At 41.8% G+C, this 21,005-nt stretch overlaps 2 protein-coding genes across 2 annotated transcripts in view; one reads left to right on the top strand and one right to left on the bottom strand.

Annotated features, from left to right (window-relative positions):
- lrrc6 (leucine rich repeat containing 6) overlaps positions 1–1,512 on the bottom strand; it is a 43,174-nt gene extending 41,662 nt beyond the window's left edge. The window contains exon 1 of the mRNA XM_022761744.1: positions 1,481–1,512. Within this exon, the coding sequence (XP_022617465.1) occupies positions 1,481–1,490 (10 nt within the window). The 5' untranslated portion in view covers positions 1,491–1,512. The remainder of the gene's footprint in view (positions 1–1,480) is intronic.
- Positions 1,513–2,284: 772 nt separating this feature from the next.
- On the top strand, positions 2,285–20,028 carry LOC111233838. Its single transcript, XM_022761743.1, has 11 exons — positions 2,285–2,792; positions 4,202–4,317; positions 5,017–5,137; positions 5,307–6,136; positions 9,437–9,808; positions 13,731–13,791; positions 14,198–15,120; positions 16,959–17,247; positions 17,803–17,894; positions 17,998–18,085; positions 19,078–20,028. The coding sequence occupies exons 1-11, from the start codon at positions 2,519–2,521 to the stop codon at positions 19,998–20,000; spliced, it is 4,089 nt and encodes a 1,362-aa protein (XP_022617464.1). The 5' UTR covers positions 2,285–2,518; the 3' UTR covers positions 20,001–20,028.
- The last annotated feature ends 977 nt before the right edge of the window (positions 20,029–21,005 follow it).

Here is a 21,005-nt window from a genome sequence, read left to right as displayed (position 1 = left end):
TGTCTTCATTTTCATTTGATTTTTATTTCTGGTTTGACTCACTTCTTTATCTTTGTTTTCCAGAGTAGTCAGTGTTTCCTCAGTTCCTGTCTTATTTTTATTGTTTTTTATTATCAGTAATTTATTGTTTTGTGCGTAAAAAGGAGTGTGTGTGAATGTGTGTGTGTGTGTGTGTGGGGGGGGGGGGTAACACTTTGTGTTACATTGTTTGTATGAAAAATGCTATACAAATAAATGCTGATTGATTGACTGATTGGTTGATTGATTGATTGATTGATTGATTGATACTGATGCTTCTGGATTCCTTTTGCTACAGATATTCAACTATATCTAAAACTACTTTTGGCTGAAATCCATATTAAGTAATATTTCAGTAACTCATGGGGCATTTTCAATAATTAGTGTTACCCTTATCCAAAGAAGAAAGACTACAAGTCAGTGCTCACTTGAAAACACTGATGTTAAAGACCACAAAAACCAAGCCAGAAACATTGGTGTCAATAATTTTAACATGGTTTGTTTAATCTCCACATAGAGAGGCATCATTCAATTTATACCACACGTCATGCACACAAACTACTAGATTAGAGATTTGCTCCAACTCTGTTTAATACAACAACATCTTGGGCTGTCTATTCATATATATCACTGCACTGTCACTATTGTATTTAAAAGTGTCTTATGAAGTTGATATTAAAGTCGTGTTTTTAGCGTGTTTTAATGAAGTATTCGTGGTTTTAATTGCATTTTAAAATGATCTATTATTGTAATGTACTGTATTTTATTTGTAATGTTTTGTACTTGAAAACCATGAAGCTTTGTGAGTTATCTTTCCCATTATTTCAAATTTAAAAGCACTTTAAGCTGCGTTTTTGTATGAATTGTGCTTCAAAAAAAAAGATTATTATGATGATTATTATCATTAATATTATTTTGAGTGTCTAGCCTTAAATCATTTTGAATTAACCTGCTGCTAACAGGTGATGTCAAAATAAACTTGCCTTTCCATCTATATTTAATAAAGATAGTCAACTTTCAAATCGAGATTATTATTGGTAGTGCAGTAAAACAGGAGCGTTAGTAGTTGCAGTAACTAGTGTGTTAAATGTAATGGTGACTGGCAGTAGTGGTGGTTCCAGGTTAAGTTAGCAGCAGTAACAGCGATAGTAAAACAAATATAACTAACAGCCAATAAGACCTACATTATAGATAACCAACAAATGTTACTAGCGTTTGTTAAGCTGGCACATTAACTGTCGTTAACGTTAACGGCTATGAAGAAATTAAGCCAAGAGTGCTAGCTAACTGACCGACTCTCCGCTCAGAACGGTAACTGCGGCTCCGAAATTCCCAAACTACAAACTTCACTACCAGGAAAAAACTGACAAGAAAGGTGTTTAATTCACATTGATTAACAGTAAACACGTAGTAAAAATATTATGTTTTTAGGAGGAGTTTTTATGTTGTTTTTTAAACTTACTGTAAACCATCTTCGTCTGTTGTCAGTCGTTGCTGTAGAAACCGACCTGGTGCTGCGTTCCGGTGCTGTGGGAAACTACTACATAGCTAACAGGTGACCGACAAGAACAAAAACACAGCGATTATTTTTGCACGTAATTAGCGTGGTACATTTCAATTTATCATTGGGAAACGTTTCCTTTCCTCCAAAGCTATACGTCACAAAGGTCATGATCCCAGTATTATTCTTTTCTGGTCTTTTCTGAGACTGAGAATTTGGAGTTGGAATGCATTTGTGTTCTGCATTTTTAAAAGGCTGATTTAAATACTTTTACCCCCAGAATATTTAGGCTGAGGTTCTGGATCTGACCTGATCTCTGTCAGATCAGGTCTACCTTTTTGTCTGTTTAGGATCAGTTTCAAACATTTTGAGGGAATCCTGTGATCTCAACATCATCTGGGTTGATTCCGTCATATTTAGGTTTGTTAATAACACTCCAATATGTCACAGAATAGTAAAATGTATCAGACTTTGTTCTTAGTTTCTAACTGAAATTATGAGGCAAAAGTTTTTCTTTTAACAGAGTGGAAATGATGGAATCCAAATATCAGAGAGAAAATATTGCTTATACTATCAAAAATAATAATATTAAATATAATAAATACTCATCTCTATATAATCTATTGTTTTGTGGTGTTGCTTTTTATTTGCTTATTTTTAAAAATCGAAACTGTAGTTTACAAGGAACACAAGAAGGCACCACTCGCGGTTTTAGCATAGTTTTTACTCTGACCTTTTATTTTGAAAGTAGCTTTACGGAAGTTGCTCAACGACACGCGGAGGAGGGGACAACCGACTAACAACAAACAACAACGGGTAACTGCAGCATCCATCCGCGTCTCGCAGGCGGACCAGACACTCACTGCTCGGTCTAAACAAGGACTAATTCACCGCGAGCAGCACAGCGGACGCTGATCTCCTCTTTGCACGCGCCGTGTTTTGCTGATGTTGATTTAATTCACGTTCCGGGCGATTGTTGACTTTACACATCGGCTCAAGATGACGAGTTACAAGGCGTTCCATGCTCAGTTGACGTCCATCATGGAGGCACTGGCCAAAGCGGCCGTGGCGGAGATCTGCGAGCTGGTGGATGAGAGCTACGCCGTGTTGCAGCTGGAGATCAACCGGAGCCACAAGGAGAACGAGGCGCTGAGGAGGAAGCTGGAGATGATCGAGACCATCATCGCCCGGGGACACCGGGGCAGCATCGCGATGCTGGATTACGGCGAGCCGGTGGTAGAGGCCGGCGGGGGGCTGATGGATTTCACTGTCGGTGAGTTCCCGCCGGAGGAGATTCACTCAGGTTCACCCATCGGTGATGGTGGCAGGATGTGCACTGTGATGAATGGAGTCCTCATCGCTGCCGTTGTTCCGTACACACAGAGCGCACACAATCCCCACAGGAAAACTGTTGAAAAACGTTTCTACTCAGCAGTGGTGTCAAGAATAGGGATATGTTATTCTCAGCATCACATAATTGCTCATTTGCAGGGTCATTTACAAATTCGGCTGCACCCATTGTCAACTTTTTCAACCGTTTTATCTGTTCATTACCGCTGTCTTCTGATCCACGCAAAGCATACAACAGTAGAGACAGTCAGCAGTTATCCAAGTTACTAATTTTATTGAACAAATTGTTTCCCCCTATATGATGACTGCCGAATTGAAGACTTGATCTGAAATATTCAGAAAACGCATCGAGACAGTTAATTTATTCCGAGCATATGATGTAGAAAATTAAAACAGTTTAACAGTAAGAGTACTGAACCTAGTCTGTTATTTCCCACTATAAAGAATATGAATATGCTCAAATAATTCACCTACACAATACAACATGAACCATCTCTCAAGAGGTGACCAGAGGTGGAAAGTAACCAAGATTTAGTCAAGTACAATTTGGAAATACTTGAGCTTTACTTGAGTATTTCCATTTTCTGCTAGTTTACACTTCTACTCCAAAACATACATACATATTGTGCATTTTTTGGAGTATTACTCAGAGTAATTATACAAAACATAAACAACAATTAAATAATGTATTATTACAAGTTAAGGGGAGACCATTGTTGATCCCTGGGGAGAAATTCACACATCACCCAACAGTATAGTAATTAAACTTACCAGCTGAAAGTTAAGTGATTGGTACTGTAATTTTGCAGTTTTTCTTTCTTTGCACTGCCACTCTGCTGGAATACTGCTAATTTCCCCACTGTGTTACTAATATAGGAATATCTTATCTTCATAATCCAATAAAATAACAAACACTATTCCGAAATAGCTGCTGTGCAATATGAGTACTTTTTACTTTTGGTACTCTAACTATATTTTGATGCTAATACTTTTTAATTTTTAATGCAGAACTTTTACTTGTAACAATCCCTATGGGATAAATAAAGTATCTGTCTATCTATCTATCTATCTATCTATTTCTTCATGGTGGTATTAATATTTTTTAGTAAAATGTCTGGGTACTTCTTCTAGCAATGAAAATGAACATATAAGAAAATTTGTACTTATGCCCAGCAGTAAACTACACTGACACCTGGAACTACAACAGTCAGCCACACTCATCCCTCTGGGATCAGTCACACTCACCTAGAACCCCTTCAAAGATGCTCAGTGCTCCCCCGCATTTAATTTGATGAACCAGTATAATAAGTGTCTTTTGTTTTTCTCACCCAGAATGTGCCTTACCAACTGCAGGGGCTGTCAAACAGCCGAAAGCCTCGGGTCTCAAAAGGCATGGACGGGTTCCCGCTTTAGAGGCGGCGACAGACGTGAAACCTGTGACTAAAGAGGTGAGAGCAAGTCAACACAGCACAGGTCCAACATGAGGCTTCCTAACGTTTCCTCTCAGCTTTGACAACCTCTCTCCTCATGGGTATCATCTCTGATTGACAGCCCAGATGACTACTCACCAAACCATGGTGAAAATGTCACAATACTTCATGTATTACAGCTGAAGCTTTTGTTAAATCTTAGAGAGGTTGGGGCATAAAATCCCTAAGTTAAAGTTAAAGTTAAATTTCCAGAGAGATTTTTCAGCTCACTGTAATGTAGCTTTAAGTCCATTACAAGAAAACTATTAAAGGTCCCCTATAGTATAAAGGCAGGTGTCCATGTATTGTTTGATTATAAAGCAGGTCTAGGTTCTATATTAATACTGTGAAAGTATCAAAGCCTCAGTCCACAGAGAAATGCACACAGCCTGTATTCAGAAACTGAGCCTTAAAACCAGCCGTCAGGACTTCTGCAACTTTGTGATGTCACAACAAAGCAGTCACTGCCCTCAGCCAAGTCCCACCCACCTGGACCCACCATTCAGCCTTGCAGGATTTGGTTTCTCTGAGTGTGTACCTGGAAACTACATTGAGATTGTTTTTGGTTCTTAAAACCACAAATATATCTTCTTATGGATCAACACTTCAGCTAATCTCTCATCATAAACTAGATTCAAATATTATATAGTGTATTTGACTGTAGTTTTCTCCACTCAGGACACTGTGACAGCTGCCCAGGAGGCAAATGATCAGGATGTAGTTCTGATAAAGGATGAAATGGCAAAAGAGGAGGTGAATGACAATGACGCCACAAACGAGCTGCTTCTCAATGAGGACGGTAAGAGAGGAAACGTTAATAATCCAGCAACAGACACATTATTCAATGCCACACTCATAAATCAGACTACAAAATAAAAGTATGTTCACAGGTATCGCAATATGGTATATTTTGCATATGGTGCAGCCCTATTTCTAAACTCAGTGTTTATTGGTGTGTTTGTGTGAAGGGACAGAAGTGCAACCGTCAGAGGAGGGGCCCTCTGGGATCATGATCTCCCCCTCAGCGGCTGACATGAGGCTGTGGGATCAGAGCAGCGACGGACTGTCGGAGCGAGTCGAGCATCAAGACTCCCACAGTGCACCGGGGTCCCCGGGTCATGTGGGGACCGCTGAGAGCAGCTCGTCAGATGTCATGTTTGATTTGGCGTCAGAGTCGGACTGTGAAGCTCCGTCCTCAGCCCCCATGAGAAAGCAGTTCCTCCTGGGGTCTGGGGGAAGTCCGACCTCCCTGCCGGGGACCTCTGAGCTGAAGCGGGGAGTGTCTCTGATCAGCTCCCTCCCCTACGACACAGATCTGGATCTCTGTTCCTCATGGACCACTCAGGGTCTGCCCAGCATGGTGCCCGTGCCTCAACGGCCGTATCTCAAACCGGACCACCGGCCATCGCTCCTGGACAAGGTCTCCGACTTGAACGCTGCAGGTTTCCCCTTGGCGCTGGGCCTCGGCGGCTCCAGACTAGACCCTCATGAACTGAACAGATACTGCAGGGACAGGCGCTTCGTCTGCAGCTACTGCGGGAAATGTTTCACATCGTCTCGGAGCCTGGAGACACACGTGCGCGTGCACACGGGCGAGCGGCCGTACAGCTGCGCTCAATGCGGGAAGCGCTTCACGCAGTCGGGTCACCTGAAGACGCACCAGAGCGTCCACACCGGGGAGCGGCCGTTCGCCTGCGAGCACTGTGGGAAGAGATTCGCCGGGAAGCAGAACCTGAGGATCCATCAGCAGAAACACCACCCGGCCGAGCAGGGAGCAGGAAGCTCCACACACGAACACTGACTGGAAACATCATGGTACTGTGAGGTACCAAGGACACTTGATCTCTAAACTGTGACGTCCTGCTGTTACTGTTACTTGACTGCTCATTTAAACCAATCGGTTTAGGGTAAAGGTCTTTTAACGAGGTTTTAGAGGAACTTGTACTTTTACATAGGAAAAGTGATCAGTAGCTCTTACTGTTTCAATTTCAGGCCTTACTTATTTTGAACTGTGAACTGCCTCTGCACAGAAGCAAAGTGGGACTACAACCTCATCCAGATCCATTCTTACCTCAAAAACAAGGTGGCCCTTTTGGAGTCCACATCAGTACTTTACAGGAATCGAGCAACAGCTGCCCGGTGAGAACAGATTCCTGCAGCGCCTACACCTGTAAGAAGCATGAGAATGTTCACTGGTTGGTGTATATCTGGAATTAAACACGTGCAATTGATGAAGAGTTTGCTTCGTTCAGTGTCACAGGTTTTGCTGTGGGAGGGGGGCGGGGCCTGACATCTGGTTGTAGAGTGTAAAAAGTCCCTTTCAGACACAGGCCACCAGGGGCCGGTCGAACAAAACACATCAAGTTAAGATTTTTGGAGAACGCACCACTTTTGTAAACAGCATCGAATCCATTATTCTTTCATTTGTATTTGTTTATTTCTCAGTGTTTTTATTATTGCTGCGGGATGTTGCGCATTCGTTTTCACCTGCACAGACAACCAATCGCTGTGGTTTCTGCAAGCAAGCTCGTCCATTAAAATTGACGTCAGCCATAGTAACAGAGTCTTAGCGACAGACTCTTAACTTAGGAGTTTTTACTTTTCCTTAGTAAAAGTTGGTCTCAGCAGCTTTGTGAAGAGGACTTAGGAGGAAACTTTTAGCCTGACTAAGGAGTACTAGTGATAAGATAAAACGCTTTGTGAATACTGGCCCAGAACTATCCCTTTAAGATCTCCTTAAAATGTACATTTAAGTATTTAGGGATTTCTCCTTATCTTAAGGGATCACTTAAAGTCAGTTAAACCGTTGCCCAGAAGACCTTAGCAAGCAAAGTAAAGCAAGAAACTAAAGGTACGTCTGATCTGTCTTAACTGCAACATGAGCTGAGTTTATAGTGATCAATAAACTCATCCCAAGGAGAGTGTTCCTCGACCAGGAGAAACCCTTAACGATGCAGTAGAGTTTTACTGCTGTAAAATCTTTCACTGCTGCAAATGCCTTAACTTTTTTTCTTAACTAAGGAAACCGTTTTAGAAATTATGTGCAACAACCTTAAGTAACTCCCTCAGCTAAGGAGAAATTAAAAAGAAAACTTAAGGTGTTTTGTGCAACCAGCCCCAGACATTTGAAGACATTAGGCTGTGGGAAATAATATCAGGCATATTTTCTACACTTTCTGACATTTTAGGGATTAAATGAATAATTAATCAGGAAATTAATTGATGATGACAATGACTCCATATGTTTATATTTATATGTGGTAACATTTGAAATCTTTCTTTGAAAAATTTTGATTAATTTCTCAATCAATTATCAACAATTTTGATAATAATTTCAGTTATTTAACGAGTGAAAAAGGTGAAATTTTGTGCTTTCAGCTTCTCTCAAAAATGAAATATCACTGTAAGCTACGGTGTATAATTATATAATTGAAAACTCCAGAACAGCCATTAAATGGATCTTGTGGTGAGACTGTTTCGTTTGCTCCAGAGATTTCTGTATTTTGAAATTTGAAGATTACTGGTGCAAAGATAACGACACGAAGATGACTCTAAAGTGCCCATAGGTGTGAATGTGTGCGCAAGTGGTTGGTTGTCTCTACATATGTCAGTCCTGTGAAAGACTGGGGTGTGTCCAGGGTGTATCCCGCCCTCGCCCAATGTCAGCTGGGATTGGCTCCAGCCCCCCGTGACCCCTAACCCTACAAGGATAAGCGGTATAGATGATGCATGGATGGTGCAAAGATGTTTTCTGACAGTTTTTTTCTTGTTCATTCAGTAAAAAGCCTCTTACCAAGTGACACATGAAAAGTCATTAACTGATGAACCTGAAAAAATGCAGCTACAGTGCCTTCACTTAAGTGCTGAGTGCATCTCTCTACCAGTTAAGTTAGTTTCATCAGTCACTTCAAAGTTAACAAAGTCCAAAAAATCAGTATTGTTGCTATGGTTACCTGCAGGTTAATAAAGTGAATTGATTTTTGACAGCCAATCAGACGTGAGGATTTTCTGTTGCCAGTGAGAAAGTCAGACATGGTAAAAGGTCGATTCTGAGCCCATTTATCGTGAAGTGAGTAGTATGGCTCCACCTTTGTCTTCTGTTTGTTTCCCATTTACAGTCTAAACAATAGCAGCACACATGAGCTGCTGCTCGCCATTCAGACAGGAGAGAAACAGCTTTTCACTCTGCAGACAAAAGAATCTATTTACAAAACACACACACAGGCCACGGGCCTGCTGACTGCTTCACCAAGCCTGCTGGAGTCAGTGTGGAAGAAGCAGGAAATCATTGTTCTCTCAGACAGGTTTTACAGGCCAACTGCAAAAATGAACTCCGTTGAATTAAGTGCTGATCCTGGAGGAGGCTGTAGTTATAATAAACATGAGAATATATGGATATATATATATCTGTGTTTCACAAACACTGTGGCTACAGAGTACTGTGCCTTCAAACATTCAGCCTCCTCAAGTGAACATTGAAAATACAATTTTTTATGATTTTGGGGATCAAAAGTATTATAATATTAAACAATTTTTTCCCACTTTTACTCTATTTCTTCTTATAGATTGTCTGCAATTTTTTCCACCAATTTATTTAATTCATTTAGATCTATTTAATTTAATAATTTCTTAAACTACTTATCTGCTCTATATATTTTGATCTTTTTATATCTTTTTAATCTATTTAGTCGTTTTTTTTAACCTAACTATTTTAAGATTCTAGCATTCTTTAAATGTACCTACTTATTTTTTTAACCTATTTGTTAACCTACTTTTATTCTATTTTTTTAAAATATTTTTCCCTTTCTATTTTTTTTATTCTTAATGCATTCATTTACTAGAATTTGTATTTACTCTTTTTTACTGTAGTTTAGTTTATTTACTTTAGTTCATTTTACTTTACAACAGCAGGCTCTTATTTTGAAGTCAGCGGTGTTTTCCCGGAAGTGCGAGTCGGGCGGAAACAGAAAAACATAATTGCTCATCCTTTGTAGTCGCAGACGGGCAGCATTAATGTCCAAACAGATTTAGTCTGCGGCTCCTTCATCGACGTCGCCGCGTGTGTTACAGGCTGTCGGAGCCCCGTGCGGTCCGTTAGGAGGAGTCTGAGCCCGGCCCGGTTTCCTCTCGAGCAGCGGGAATGGCCGTTTTGACCAGCAAGGCGCTCCACGAGCAGCTGTCTATCATCATGGGCGCGCTGACCAAAGCGGCGGTGGCGGAGATCTGCGAGGTGGTGGACGAGGGCTACGCGGTCCTGCAGATGGAGATCACCCGGAGCCACAAGGAGAACGAGGACCTGAAGAAGAAGCTGCACCTCATTGAGTCCATCGTAGTCCGGGGGAGCGGCGGGGGAAAGGCCGAGCTGGAGGTCGTAGTGGCTGCACAGCAAGCGGAACTCCCGCAGCAGCAGCAGGAGGAGGGGGACGGTGACGGAGGAGACGGAGGAGCTGCGGTGGTGGTGCGGGAGGAGGTAAACACACGGCGGTCTGGCTTCATTATCTCATGTCTTAACGGTTCTTATCCACACCCCTTGATTAAGTTGTATTGTCACACTGTCAAAATACTCCATTAAAAGATAAAGTCAAAGGAAAATGTACTTGAAGTAGTAAAAGTATCATGTCCCTGTGGCTGTCGTGTCATTAGGTCGATGTTACTCATGCACTAATGTGTCAGGGCTGTAGGTTTGCTCCATATCATGTCTGTCCGCATAATCTGAGTAACAGCGAATTATAATACAAAATCTATAGAAGTGTAATACATTGATGTACGAAAAACAAATCTTCTCAGTTTTCCTGAATTAACAAGATCATTATTTCAGGATTCTGATATAATCAAGTGGATGCGTTACACTTCCATAAATATCAACTATCACATCCTCCATCTTGTGGTTGTGGTCCTGACTGTGGTGGCAGTTTCTGTCATTTTTGTCCCAGTTTTACACGTTTCACTCAGGTGCATCTAATCAAGTTGTGACATCTCTGAGCAATAGATGTTGACAAGAAAACACAGGAGAATCACAACTCCATATTTGGTAAAGGGCCTTGAAAGGCTACAGGAAGAACTCTACTGGGTTCTGGGAGAGGCCTGTAGAAAGTCACTTTCCAATCTAGTATTTTTTCCAAATGTAGTTTTAAGCTTTTGTTTGGAGGCAGAGAAAGTCCGTACTTGCTAATGTATTTTTTTTCCCATTATCTCAACAAAGCTCGCTATCCCAATAACGATTTTGTAAAATGTTTTTGTTATCTCAAGATAATGAGATATTATCAGGAGAAAATGACATTTTGTTATCTCGAGATAACGAGATATCATCAGGAGAAAACGTTTTTTTGTTATAGCGAGATAATTATCCTGTCATCTTGAGATAACAAAGCTTGTTTTCTTATTATTATGACTTGGATCATCAGAGATCAGATGGAAACTTCTAGAGCTGTAAACTGAAAATGTCACGATGATGCATTGATCAACATCAGAGAATATTTCAATCAAGGGCAGAAATCACACCGTGTCTTTTCATACAGCTAACGAGTTACTAAGGAGTGTATGAGGTTCAGTCTAAATGGTTTTATCTAATATCTCGTATTCTCGGGATAAGGAGCTCTGTTATTTTGAGATAACGCGATAAAAAAATATTTATATGTATGTCCTTTCTCTGCTTCCATAGTATTGAGGACTTTGGCAGGTGTTTATAGTGTTTAGATCGTCTGCGATAGCGTCACAACACTTTACAGATGTGTAGTTGAGCTCAAAATGAAGTCATGTGACTTCAAGGACGGCTGTGGCCTAACCCATGAGTCCTCAGTCGGAATGTCAACATGCTGACGGCGTCGCAGCTGCTGTATCATATCTAGTTTTATGTAGTTGAATCTATAACAATGCATTACTCATTGCTTTTTGTGTAGTTAACTACTGAAACTACAAATCTAAGGACAGGAATCATTTTTCCTTTTTACATTATCATTGCTCCTCTACTGTAACTGAACCTCCTCTGACCAGCCCCGGAGGCTGTGAAGACATGTCCGGACAATGCATTCATCAGACAGTCACCACCACACGCTTGACCTTTGTGTGGCGCTGTGCAAAAGCCGAGGGCTGGCGGCGCTCAGTGGTCACACAGCGATGATGTCATCATGTATAAGCCTCCTGAATCTCAGGCGGAGGCAGAATCACTGTGACCATACTGAGGCAGTTACTGTTCAACAAAACCAAACCTGGCCTCCCAGCACTTTCCCATGAATAGTGGAGTATTTTACCTGTTTGGTTTTTGTTAGAACCTGTGAACAAGTCGACACTTTTTGTATTAAACTCAACTGATTGGCTTTTTTTTTTCGCTTTTTTTTTTGTGACTTTTTGTTCTTATATTTTGTTATAATTCCGTATATTCCGATATGCAGTTCAAGTAGTTAACAGCTTTCGTTAACTAAACTTGATGTCTCTTGATAGCTCTGCTGGGCGGCACGGTGGTGCAGTGGTTAGCGCTGTCGCCTCACAGCAAGAAGGTTCCGGGTTCGAGTCCCGGCTCGGACGCGGGGTCTTTCTGTGTGGAGTGTGCATGTTCTCCCCTTCTCTTGTGTGGGTTCTCTCCGGGTACTCCGGCTTCCTCCCACAGTCCAAAGACATGCAAATGGGGTCTAGGCTGATTGGTTACTCCAAATTGACCATAGGTATGAATGTGAGAGTGAATGGTTGTTTGTCTCTGTCTGCCCTGTGATGGACTGGCGACCTGTCCAGGGTGCACCCCGCCTCTCGCCCGAAAGGATGCTGGGATAGGCTCCAGCCCCCCCGCGACCCTACTAGAGGATAAGCGGTAGAAAATGGATGGATGGATAGCTCTGCTGTTGTTCAGCTTCTTCAACTGTGAAGTAACTGGTGGCTGCAAAGCTGTGCTTTCCAAGTAGCTTCCTACGGTGGCTCAATGTGCTGCAACTTAAGGAAACACATGCAAACAGACAAACACAAACAACTTCAGAAACTCACAACAACTTCAGGTTAGGACTACACCTTCATGGTACGCACTGTACCAGGTGAGCCACCAGGGTCACCTGGAAACACTTCCGTCGTGTTGTGAGTATTTGCAGCACATGTTTTGTCAAATCGATGTTTTCTGAATCTGTTTGTGTTTCTTCCGTTTGCATGTGTTTTCTGAAGTTGAGTTGAGCTCTCTGGCTTCCCCAACACGGCAGCTGACACAAGACAAAACAAAAACCTCTCATCACCTACAGCAACACCCAAGGACAGTATTAATTATACTAAATAATTAAAACAAGTGTATGTACACTGTACATGTATATCATATCATTATATTATAATACTCAAGATAATCAGGCTGTAATTTGAAGTTAAAAGAAAAGGGAACTTATGTGTGAAGAAGATCTAATCTTTTTGGAAATTAGTTCATACAAGCATTGCTTTCACACTGTTATAATTTTAGATCATCATCGATTAATCTGCTGTTTTTTTTTTTTTTCAATTGAAACTGACAATATTCAGTTTACTGTCATCAAACCCTCTCATTACTTTACTTAAGAAATGACAAACGATTACGTGTGTATCAGAGTAGTTGGAGATTCATTTCCTGTTGATCATTTTTATTGATTAACTGATTAATAATTGAAGCTCTGTATGGTTTATTCTCACAGTATAAAGCTGTTCATTATTCCCACGTTTACTACAGCACTGTGTTTTCTCAGTAAAAACATCTGATCATGTTGACCTTAGTGCTTCCCCATAGTTTTTTTTTATTTTTGCTTTAGTAATAATATTGATAATATAGGAGCAGGCACAAGTCATTGCATCTTTTCTTTTAAAAATACACATTAGCTGCCGTTGTGCCCAGAGCAGACGTGGATGCAATTATATTTTTAATCCCATATAATCTCCAGATCAGCAGTTAATTATGTCCTTATCTCTGCTGTCACAGTGATGTTGATCCTTTATCTCAAGATAAATGTTTTTTATTTATTTTCATCTCAGGCTCGTTACCTCAAGATGAAAGCTGGATTTTGGTGATAATGTGTTAATTATCTCGTTATCTCATGAAACCAAAAGGTCGTTCTTGAGATAATGTGTTAGTTAACTTTGAGGTAATGGGATTAAATCAGAATCAGTAACTGTGCATTGATATGTAGACTTACTGTTGGTCCCTCAGTGTTGTTAACAATTGTATAGTATTAGTGAATCATTGGCTGGAGCTTGATCTTGGTTTGAACAATTGTTGGATCTTAATCCCTGATTTCATCTTTTTAATTAGTTTCTCATTAAAATTTAAATTAACTGTAAAGACGAGTCAGCCAATCAGGACTCAAGGGACATTTTATCTTGATTAATTAGCTGTTTTTAAAAAAATTTGTCTCGTATGTAGAGATAAAACTCGTATGACTGTTCGTCTGCTGCAGCTTCCTGAGGTGGTGCTGATCAAAGATGAAGACTCGGACAGTAATGACACCTTTGAGGAAGGTGAGTGGAAACCACACACTCACAGCCAGGGCTTCTCAACCTCTGGCTCAGGGCCTCAAATAGGGTCACTGGTTAGATAAATGGGTACACGTGCACAGCATGAAAAGCATGAAAAATGATGATGATGATGATTACTGTGTTGGTTCTGTGAGGGACCCACTGCAAAGGACCTCAGCAAAATAAGTTAAGAAATATCAAAGTGTTTCTTTCCACTGAAACATTAGAGGGCTTTAAATTTGAAACAGTTACAGGAAGTGTTGAGTTTGTATTGGCGCGTAATGTACTGACTTGAGAACAAATCAGTGTTCAGGTTCATAACAGCCTGGTTTAGATGGACATTTTCAGGACTGGAGACTGTTGTTTTTTTTTTACCTTGGTGAGGATGTACTCTTGTCTTTTCTTTCAGATCACCAAACCTCTGCTGATGGAGGGACGGCTGCAGCCAGAGAGACCGTCACGTCTCCCATCAGCCGGAGTATGAAGAGACACTGGCCGGGAAACGATGAGGCTGAGAAGAAGTCGTCCTCCGAGCAGGTCATGCTGAAAACATCCAAGCTGACCACAGGGACGCAGAAGAAGAGCGTGTCCGTCTACACTCTGGACTCTCCTCGCAGCGAGCCGGGCTGCTCCGCTCAGCTCGGTGGCAGCGATGAGGTGGAGGCCAGCGAGTCGGTTTGTTCCTACTCCTCACAGCTGGACCCAGACATCCATCTGGTCCACCAGGATTGCTCGCTGGTTTCTCCGAACAGACAGACTTACTTTGGCGCCAGCTCTCTGATGGAGTCTCAGTCTCCTTCAAACAGAGCAGAAATGGATCTCAGTCTCACATGGACCAAACAGTCAAAAAGTCAGATGTCTTTTGCTCAGTTTCACCAAAACGAAAACATGGACGGTGACGCTTTCGGGCTCAAGCTGATCAGCGTGTCGGGCTCGACCTCCACGGACTGCCAGCTGTCCGAGAGCAGCAACTCGGCGTTTGAGTACGAGGACGCCGACATGATGAACTTCGCCCTCTACAGGGACCAGTCGGGCCGGTCTCAGCTCTGTAACGGGCAGCCGGGCGCCGGCGCCCGAGGGAAACGCTTCATATGCTCCATCTGCAACAAGACGTATGCCACATCTCAGAACCTTGATGTTCACATGCGGATCCACACGGGCGAGAGGCCGTTCAGCTGCAGCCAGTGTGGCAAGAAGTTCACCCAGTCGGCTCACCTGAAGTCGCACCTGAGCGTGCACTCCGGAGAACGGCCGTACGCCTGCACGCTCTGCTCCAGGAGCTTCATCGTCAAATACAGCCTCAAGTTACACATGAAGAAATGTCACCCAAACATCTGAGGGAACGAGTGTGTTTATGTTCTGTAAATATCCGGTTTTAAAAAGAAGAAATGTCACTTAAAATTCTCAAGTACAATTTTTTTTAAATGGTGCATAAAGCAAATTGAGCCCCAATGTTTGTTTTAAAAAATATTGAACAGTTCAAGTTTTATGTTTAAACATTAGCCCAGAGATCAGTTAATTTATATAATTTAATAATTTAATTATCATTTTAGTCTTTTACAAGATAATTTCCAGCTTCTTATATGTGATAATTTGTCTTTTAACATGACAGTAAACTGAATATCTTTGGTTCTTGTTTTTTGGTCACAGAAAGCAAGACATTTGAAGATGTCACCATGGCATTTTTCTGTTTTTTTGCCTGTTTTTGTTGATGAAACCTCAAATTTTCCAGATTTCTGTTGAGTTCTGTCTCTCCTTTTTAAAGTCTTGTGTATAGATCAAAAATCATTTCATATGAAAGGTTGATGGTTGTGTAAAAAGTAAAACACTATAAATGAAACCCAGTTTATGTGCCCTTCTTGTTAATAAAACAAATTCTCTAATTGTTTTGTATCAGTTATTGCCTTTGTGAATATAGATTTGTGTTTGTACACTCAGGATTAAAATTTCACACAAGGAATTGAAATGTATTTAAATACAAAGTTGAAGGGAAAATGTTGATGAGTATAGTCGCTGGAGCAGTAATGTTTTTTTATGCTGTTTTCATATGAGAATGTTTTCCAGAGAATTCAAAGAATTGTTTACATGACATAAGACAATATTTGACCTAGAGTTGGGTTTTTTTATGATGATATAATTAGCTTGTTCTAAAAAATAAATTCAAGATTGTTTTTTACAGATAAGATTATTTAGTTGTGGTGTAGCTAACGTTTATAATGAAGCCACATTAAGGCACACAGCAGAAATCACCATGAAGTAAACATTCAAAACTAGCTAGAGCTGAACTTTAGACCTCGTTTTCACACAACATGAAGACTGTGGATTTTGTCCTCCATCTCTTACTCTTTGTGTTGGGAAGGGATCAAAAGACGAGCTTGAATTGATGTGAACATATCCTTTAACTATCATTTAACTATCATCTGGCCATTCAACATGATTCTCATTGTAAGAAAGGACGAAAAACAGCATGGTTCAAGTGATAAAAGGAAGGACAACAACCACAAAACAACTACAAAGAGACGCACAGCGGCGAAAGAGATGCAAAACAGCCACAAAACGACAAAAACACTAAGTGATTAGTAATGATAATGATGATAACATTAATAATAATTATAATAACGTCATCATTATATAATAACAATAATAATACTTATTATGACTATTATTATTATTATAAAAAGAAAAAAAACTATCCAAATCATTGAGCGTCTTCATATTTGCATGTTTTCATCTGTAATAGCGAACTGAAATCTTTGGGGTTGGTTGCACAGAAAATAGCGATGTGAATACGTTACTGAGGTCATTAGTTGTAACTCTGAATGCAAATCAAACTTGTCTGACGTCACATTTTCAGTTACAAGATCTAAAATTTTAAACACGTCTGTTTTTTGGGTGAGTGAATGTTTTCAGGTTTTCATAAATGGAATGTTTTTGGAAACTTGCACATGCGCACTTTGGGTTGTGTCTAGTCGTTTTTCGCTCCTCTCATCACTTCCTGGTTTGTGTCGGGACTGTTTACGCCAGGTAGGATCACACATTCAAAAACGCGCAGCGGGCGCGCTGCGGTTCCGCCTTTATTACCTGCCTAGAGCTGGTGATTTGGGTTCTGTTCAAACAAAGAGGCGCGCGGTGGATTGAAAATGTCCCCGGCCGCTGCCTTTCACGCTCAGCTGGCCTCCATAATGGAGGTGCTGGCCAACACGGCGGTGGCGGAGATTTGTGAGCTCGTGGACAGCGGATACTCGGTGCTGCAGCTGGAGATCTCGCGGAGCCGCAAAGAGAACGAGGTCCTGCGAAGAAAACTGCGGCTCATGGAGCTCCGCGCCGCTCGCGCCACCGCACTGCGAGCCGCGGCCACAGGCAGCGGCACCGCGCTGCTGCATGCGAGCGGCCGGGCTCGAGCTCAGCTGCCCGCTCATCACCCGGGCAACGACCCGAGGAGGAATCGAACACCTGCAGGTAACCGTTAAAAGAGTTTAATTTATGGAGAGTAAAGAACGCAACAAGTAGAACATTTTTCTGGAACGTGAGTTGTGTTTACTTGCCCTCCGTAAAACTGCGCATCTTGCGTCTTGATTATCGCAAAAATACACCAAATGAAAAAAAAACAGTATTAGGAAGTTTATTCTGCGTTTTCGCACGTAACGGAGTGACCCAACAAATTCCGCTAACATTTTAAGGTTCAAAGCCACCAGAGAATAATGGTCAAAAGTGGGAAAATAATCCCCAAATTGTGAAATAAAAGGACAAAATGTTCCTTTAATAGAGTTGGAAAGCTCACTCTTATAGTTACAAGTAAGTAACTAAGATATCAACTCAGTTTATACTTACTAGCTTCTGTCAGAGCTGTCAACCTTATGTTTTGCTCAGTTTTTCAGTTGACATGGAAACTGTTCTTGGTCTTCCTCAGCATTACTTTCAAACTTCATCTGCTGAGGAAGATCAGGAGATGCAGTTGAAAGCTCTAGACTCTACACAATAATAACAGGCGTCACAATGAATCATGTCTTCTAGGTGAGCCGGTGCTGTCCAGAGTGCCCCTCCAGGAGCTGCCTCAGTGCGTAGACCCCAAGCCGCCCTCTGACTCTGTACCAGAAACAACACAGGTAACGGTAGGTAGGAGAATGAGTGAATACAGCGTTCCTTCTTTAACTCCTCCAGTCCTGGTGTTGTCCCTCACTCAGTGTTCCTTTTCTGCTGTGATTACAGCCTGCTGCAGGTGAGTCAGCCAACCTGACAACCACAGTGATCAAAGTGGAGGACGATGACGAGTCCTGGTCCCAGTCTGAGCAGGACAGTAAGTACAGGTTTAGTGAAAAAAACAGGGCACATACACTTTATTAAAACATACTGACTGAAAACTGTCCAAAACTGCAACATGTGGGCTAGAGGCATTTGTGGGTTAACTGGGTGACTACCATCTGAGAAGCAACCCTCAGACCTAGTCCATCTGCTGCCCCCGACTCAAGACCTGCTGTATTACTGCAGATCTTAAATCAGGGTGTGTAATACCTGAGAGGATCCGAGGTGACTCGAGAGAAAATCTGTTTTTGAGGCAAACAGAGAGGGAGGTGAAAGAAATTCTGTCCAGGTCCAACACATTCTGGATCAGGTCTACTTATCCTTGTGTCTGTTCAGAGCCAGTCTTGCTGTCCTCGGGTTCTTTTTGGGTTGGGTCTCTGTTTTTCTTTTACTTAAAATACGTACTTTGGGTTTGGGTAGGTTTTCCTCAGGTGTGGTTTGGTTCCGGTCCAAACATTTGGACCTGTGAAAACCTTGAATGTGGCCCAGGTAATGTGAGACCATTATAATTAGTTAATTTCTTTTTGTGAGTTAATTGTAGCTGATGTCCATGATGTCGTGAGGACTCTCAGTGGTCCAGGTCATGGTATTTCTAAGAGCTATACAAAGGCATCTGGACTTGCTTGAGGTTCTTGAAGTTCGTTCACAAATGTTTGTATGTCGTAAATGGCTTCTCTCACTCCTCTCTGAAACCGTCAGTCTTCTCTGGACACAGTAAACCATAAGAAAGTCCAATTGCTTTCATACAGCAATTAGACCCACGTCCACAGTATGGCTCAAACAGGCGGCCAGGAGTTGACTGACAAAGGTCCATCAGTGCATGTTGCGTATGGACCTGACCAATATGATGAAAATGATAATGTTAATGTTAATTATTGAATATTTCTGATTTAAATTTTCCACATACATCACTGTAGTTTAAGTGAACCTGTGGAAATTTGTACACTTGTGTAAAAGGTGTGATATTCTGCTTTTCTTTCTCTCCAGAGAGTTTCTCTCGTGTTGTTGAAGGACAGACGACTGAGACAGAAGCTCCACCCACGGTGACCAAACAGGAAACAGTAGATGAAGGCGGCGATTCATCACGATCCTGGATGAGTGGGGAAGTCAGTTCCACTTCTGTGTCCGTCCACAAAACCCTGAACACCAGCCAGAGGTCGGACACCAGCAGTTACGAATGTCTGATGTATGAGCCGCAGCTCCAGCACGGTTCCCTCCCTACCCAGAATCCTCTGAGCGATGATCCCTGCTGCTCGTACGTGTTGAATGCCAGTGTGTTAAGTGTTTCAGCTGATTCAGGCAGCAGCAACAGCAGCAGCAGCTTCCCTTTCACCGTCAGTGAGGTGAGTCTGTCTGCAGCAGAGCACCAGCAGCCTGCAACGTTCACAGACAACCAGCAGAGGGCGCCACCTGCTCCAGATGAGCCTCAGCATCCAGTGAGGAAAGAGGTGACAGGAAGACAAAATGCTTTCACCAGGAGGGACGGGTGGAGACATCAGGATGGAGTCAACAGAGCCGCCAACCACAGCAGAGAGGATGGCGGCGGGAAATCGTTTGTCTGTAACTGTTGCGGCAAAACTCTGGCCTGCCTGAAGAACCTGAAGACCCACATGAGGGTTCACACGGGCGAGAAGCCGTTCGTCTGCGTGCTCTGTGGCAAACGCTTCTCCGACTCCAGCAACCTGAAACGCCACCAGAGCGTCCACACCGGGGAGAAACGCTACGGCTGTGTGCACTGCGGCAAACGCTTCGCCCAGTCAGGATCCCTGAAGGTCCACATGACAGTCCACACGGACTGTAAACAGTTCAGGTGTTCATACTGTGGCAAGACGTTTATATCAGGCAGCCACCTGCGGCGGCACATCACAGTCCACGCAGCGGAGAAACGATTCACTCCCACTGTACAGTGACAGTGCCGACAAAGCTTCAGGGGTCAGATCCCACCAGCTGAACAGCTGTTGACTTTCTCCTGCACTTTATTCAGTTCTGCCTCTAAAAAAAAAATATCACTGCAATGTTTTTTGTTGAAGTCTCCTCACGCGATCATGTTGGTGATTTAAAATCTTAATAACTTAGAAGAGTCATCATGAAACCATGGTTATAAATTAACTCGCCAAACTTGAGATTTGGAGGACTGGACTACCAACCAGACCAGGTCCCAGTTGGTTTTAGTATTTTCATTACCTTGAGCTAATTTTGTGGCCCTGTGACCAAATAAGGGAGAAGATGAGTGAATGATGAATGAAAGGATGTTTTCTGTCTTTTCATCTTAATCTAATACACTAATCAACCATTGAGTTCACTGAGCAGCTCAGAGGAGTGACTCCAGAAGTTCTATTCACAACACAACAAACAGCTTCATAACAATCAGCTGATTACAGTATGTGTGTGTGCGCATGTTGCAAGCGTCAGTAATATGTGATTATATACATTATTAAACTGGCAGGCAAATTAAATTTAGTATTAATTTAATAATACAAATAATAAGTTACTACATAAAGGGGAAAAATAGTCAGATATCATCTTGACATTTGCAAAGACATGAGCAACCGGCAATGGTTCTGATGATCGTCCATCACTGTTATCATCATCCATTGGCACAACCCTAGTTGCAGTTGCCTTTAATTTAGTTTATGTTGTGCTAACTTGTTGCATAATTGTGATTAATCAAAATACCACACAGTAACCTGGGGGTAGGACCTTCAGTCAGAGTCTCTGGGATAATAATGAAGCTGCCATGTGTCGCCTGCTGTGTGCACCAGACTCATTGAACGGGAACTTCAAGTAATTTATTATTTTTAATCAACTGATTATGAAAATAAATGTAGTCTGTGAAATGTCAAACACCAGAAATGATCAGTTTACTTTAATTTAATATAAACGGGAGAAAAGCAGAAGCTCTTCACATTTAACAA

Source organism: Seriola dumerili, unplaced genomic scaffold (assembly GCF_002260705.1).
Source record: "Seriola dumerili isolate Sdu_G_001 unplaced genomic scaffold, Sdu_1.0 BDQW01000432.1, whole genome shotgun sequence".
NCBI lineage: Eukaryota > Metazoa > Chordata > Actinopteri > Carangiformes > Carangidae > Seriola > Seriola dumerili.
The sequence above is the reverse complement of the archived record's forward strand: the minus strand, read 5'-3'. Positions and strand labels throughout refer to the sequence as shown.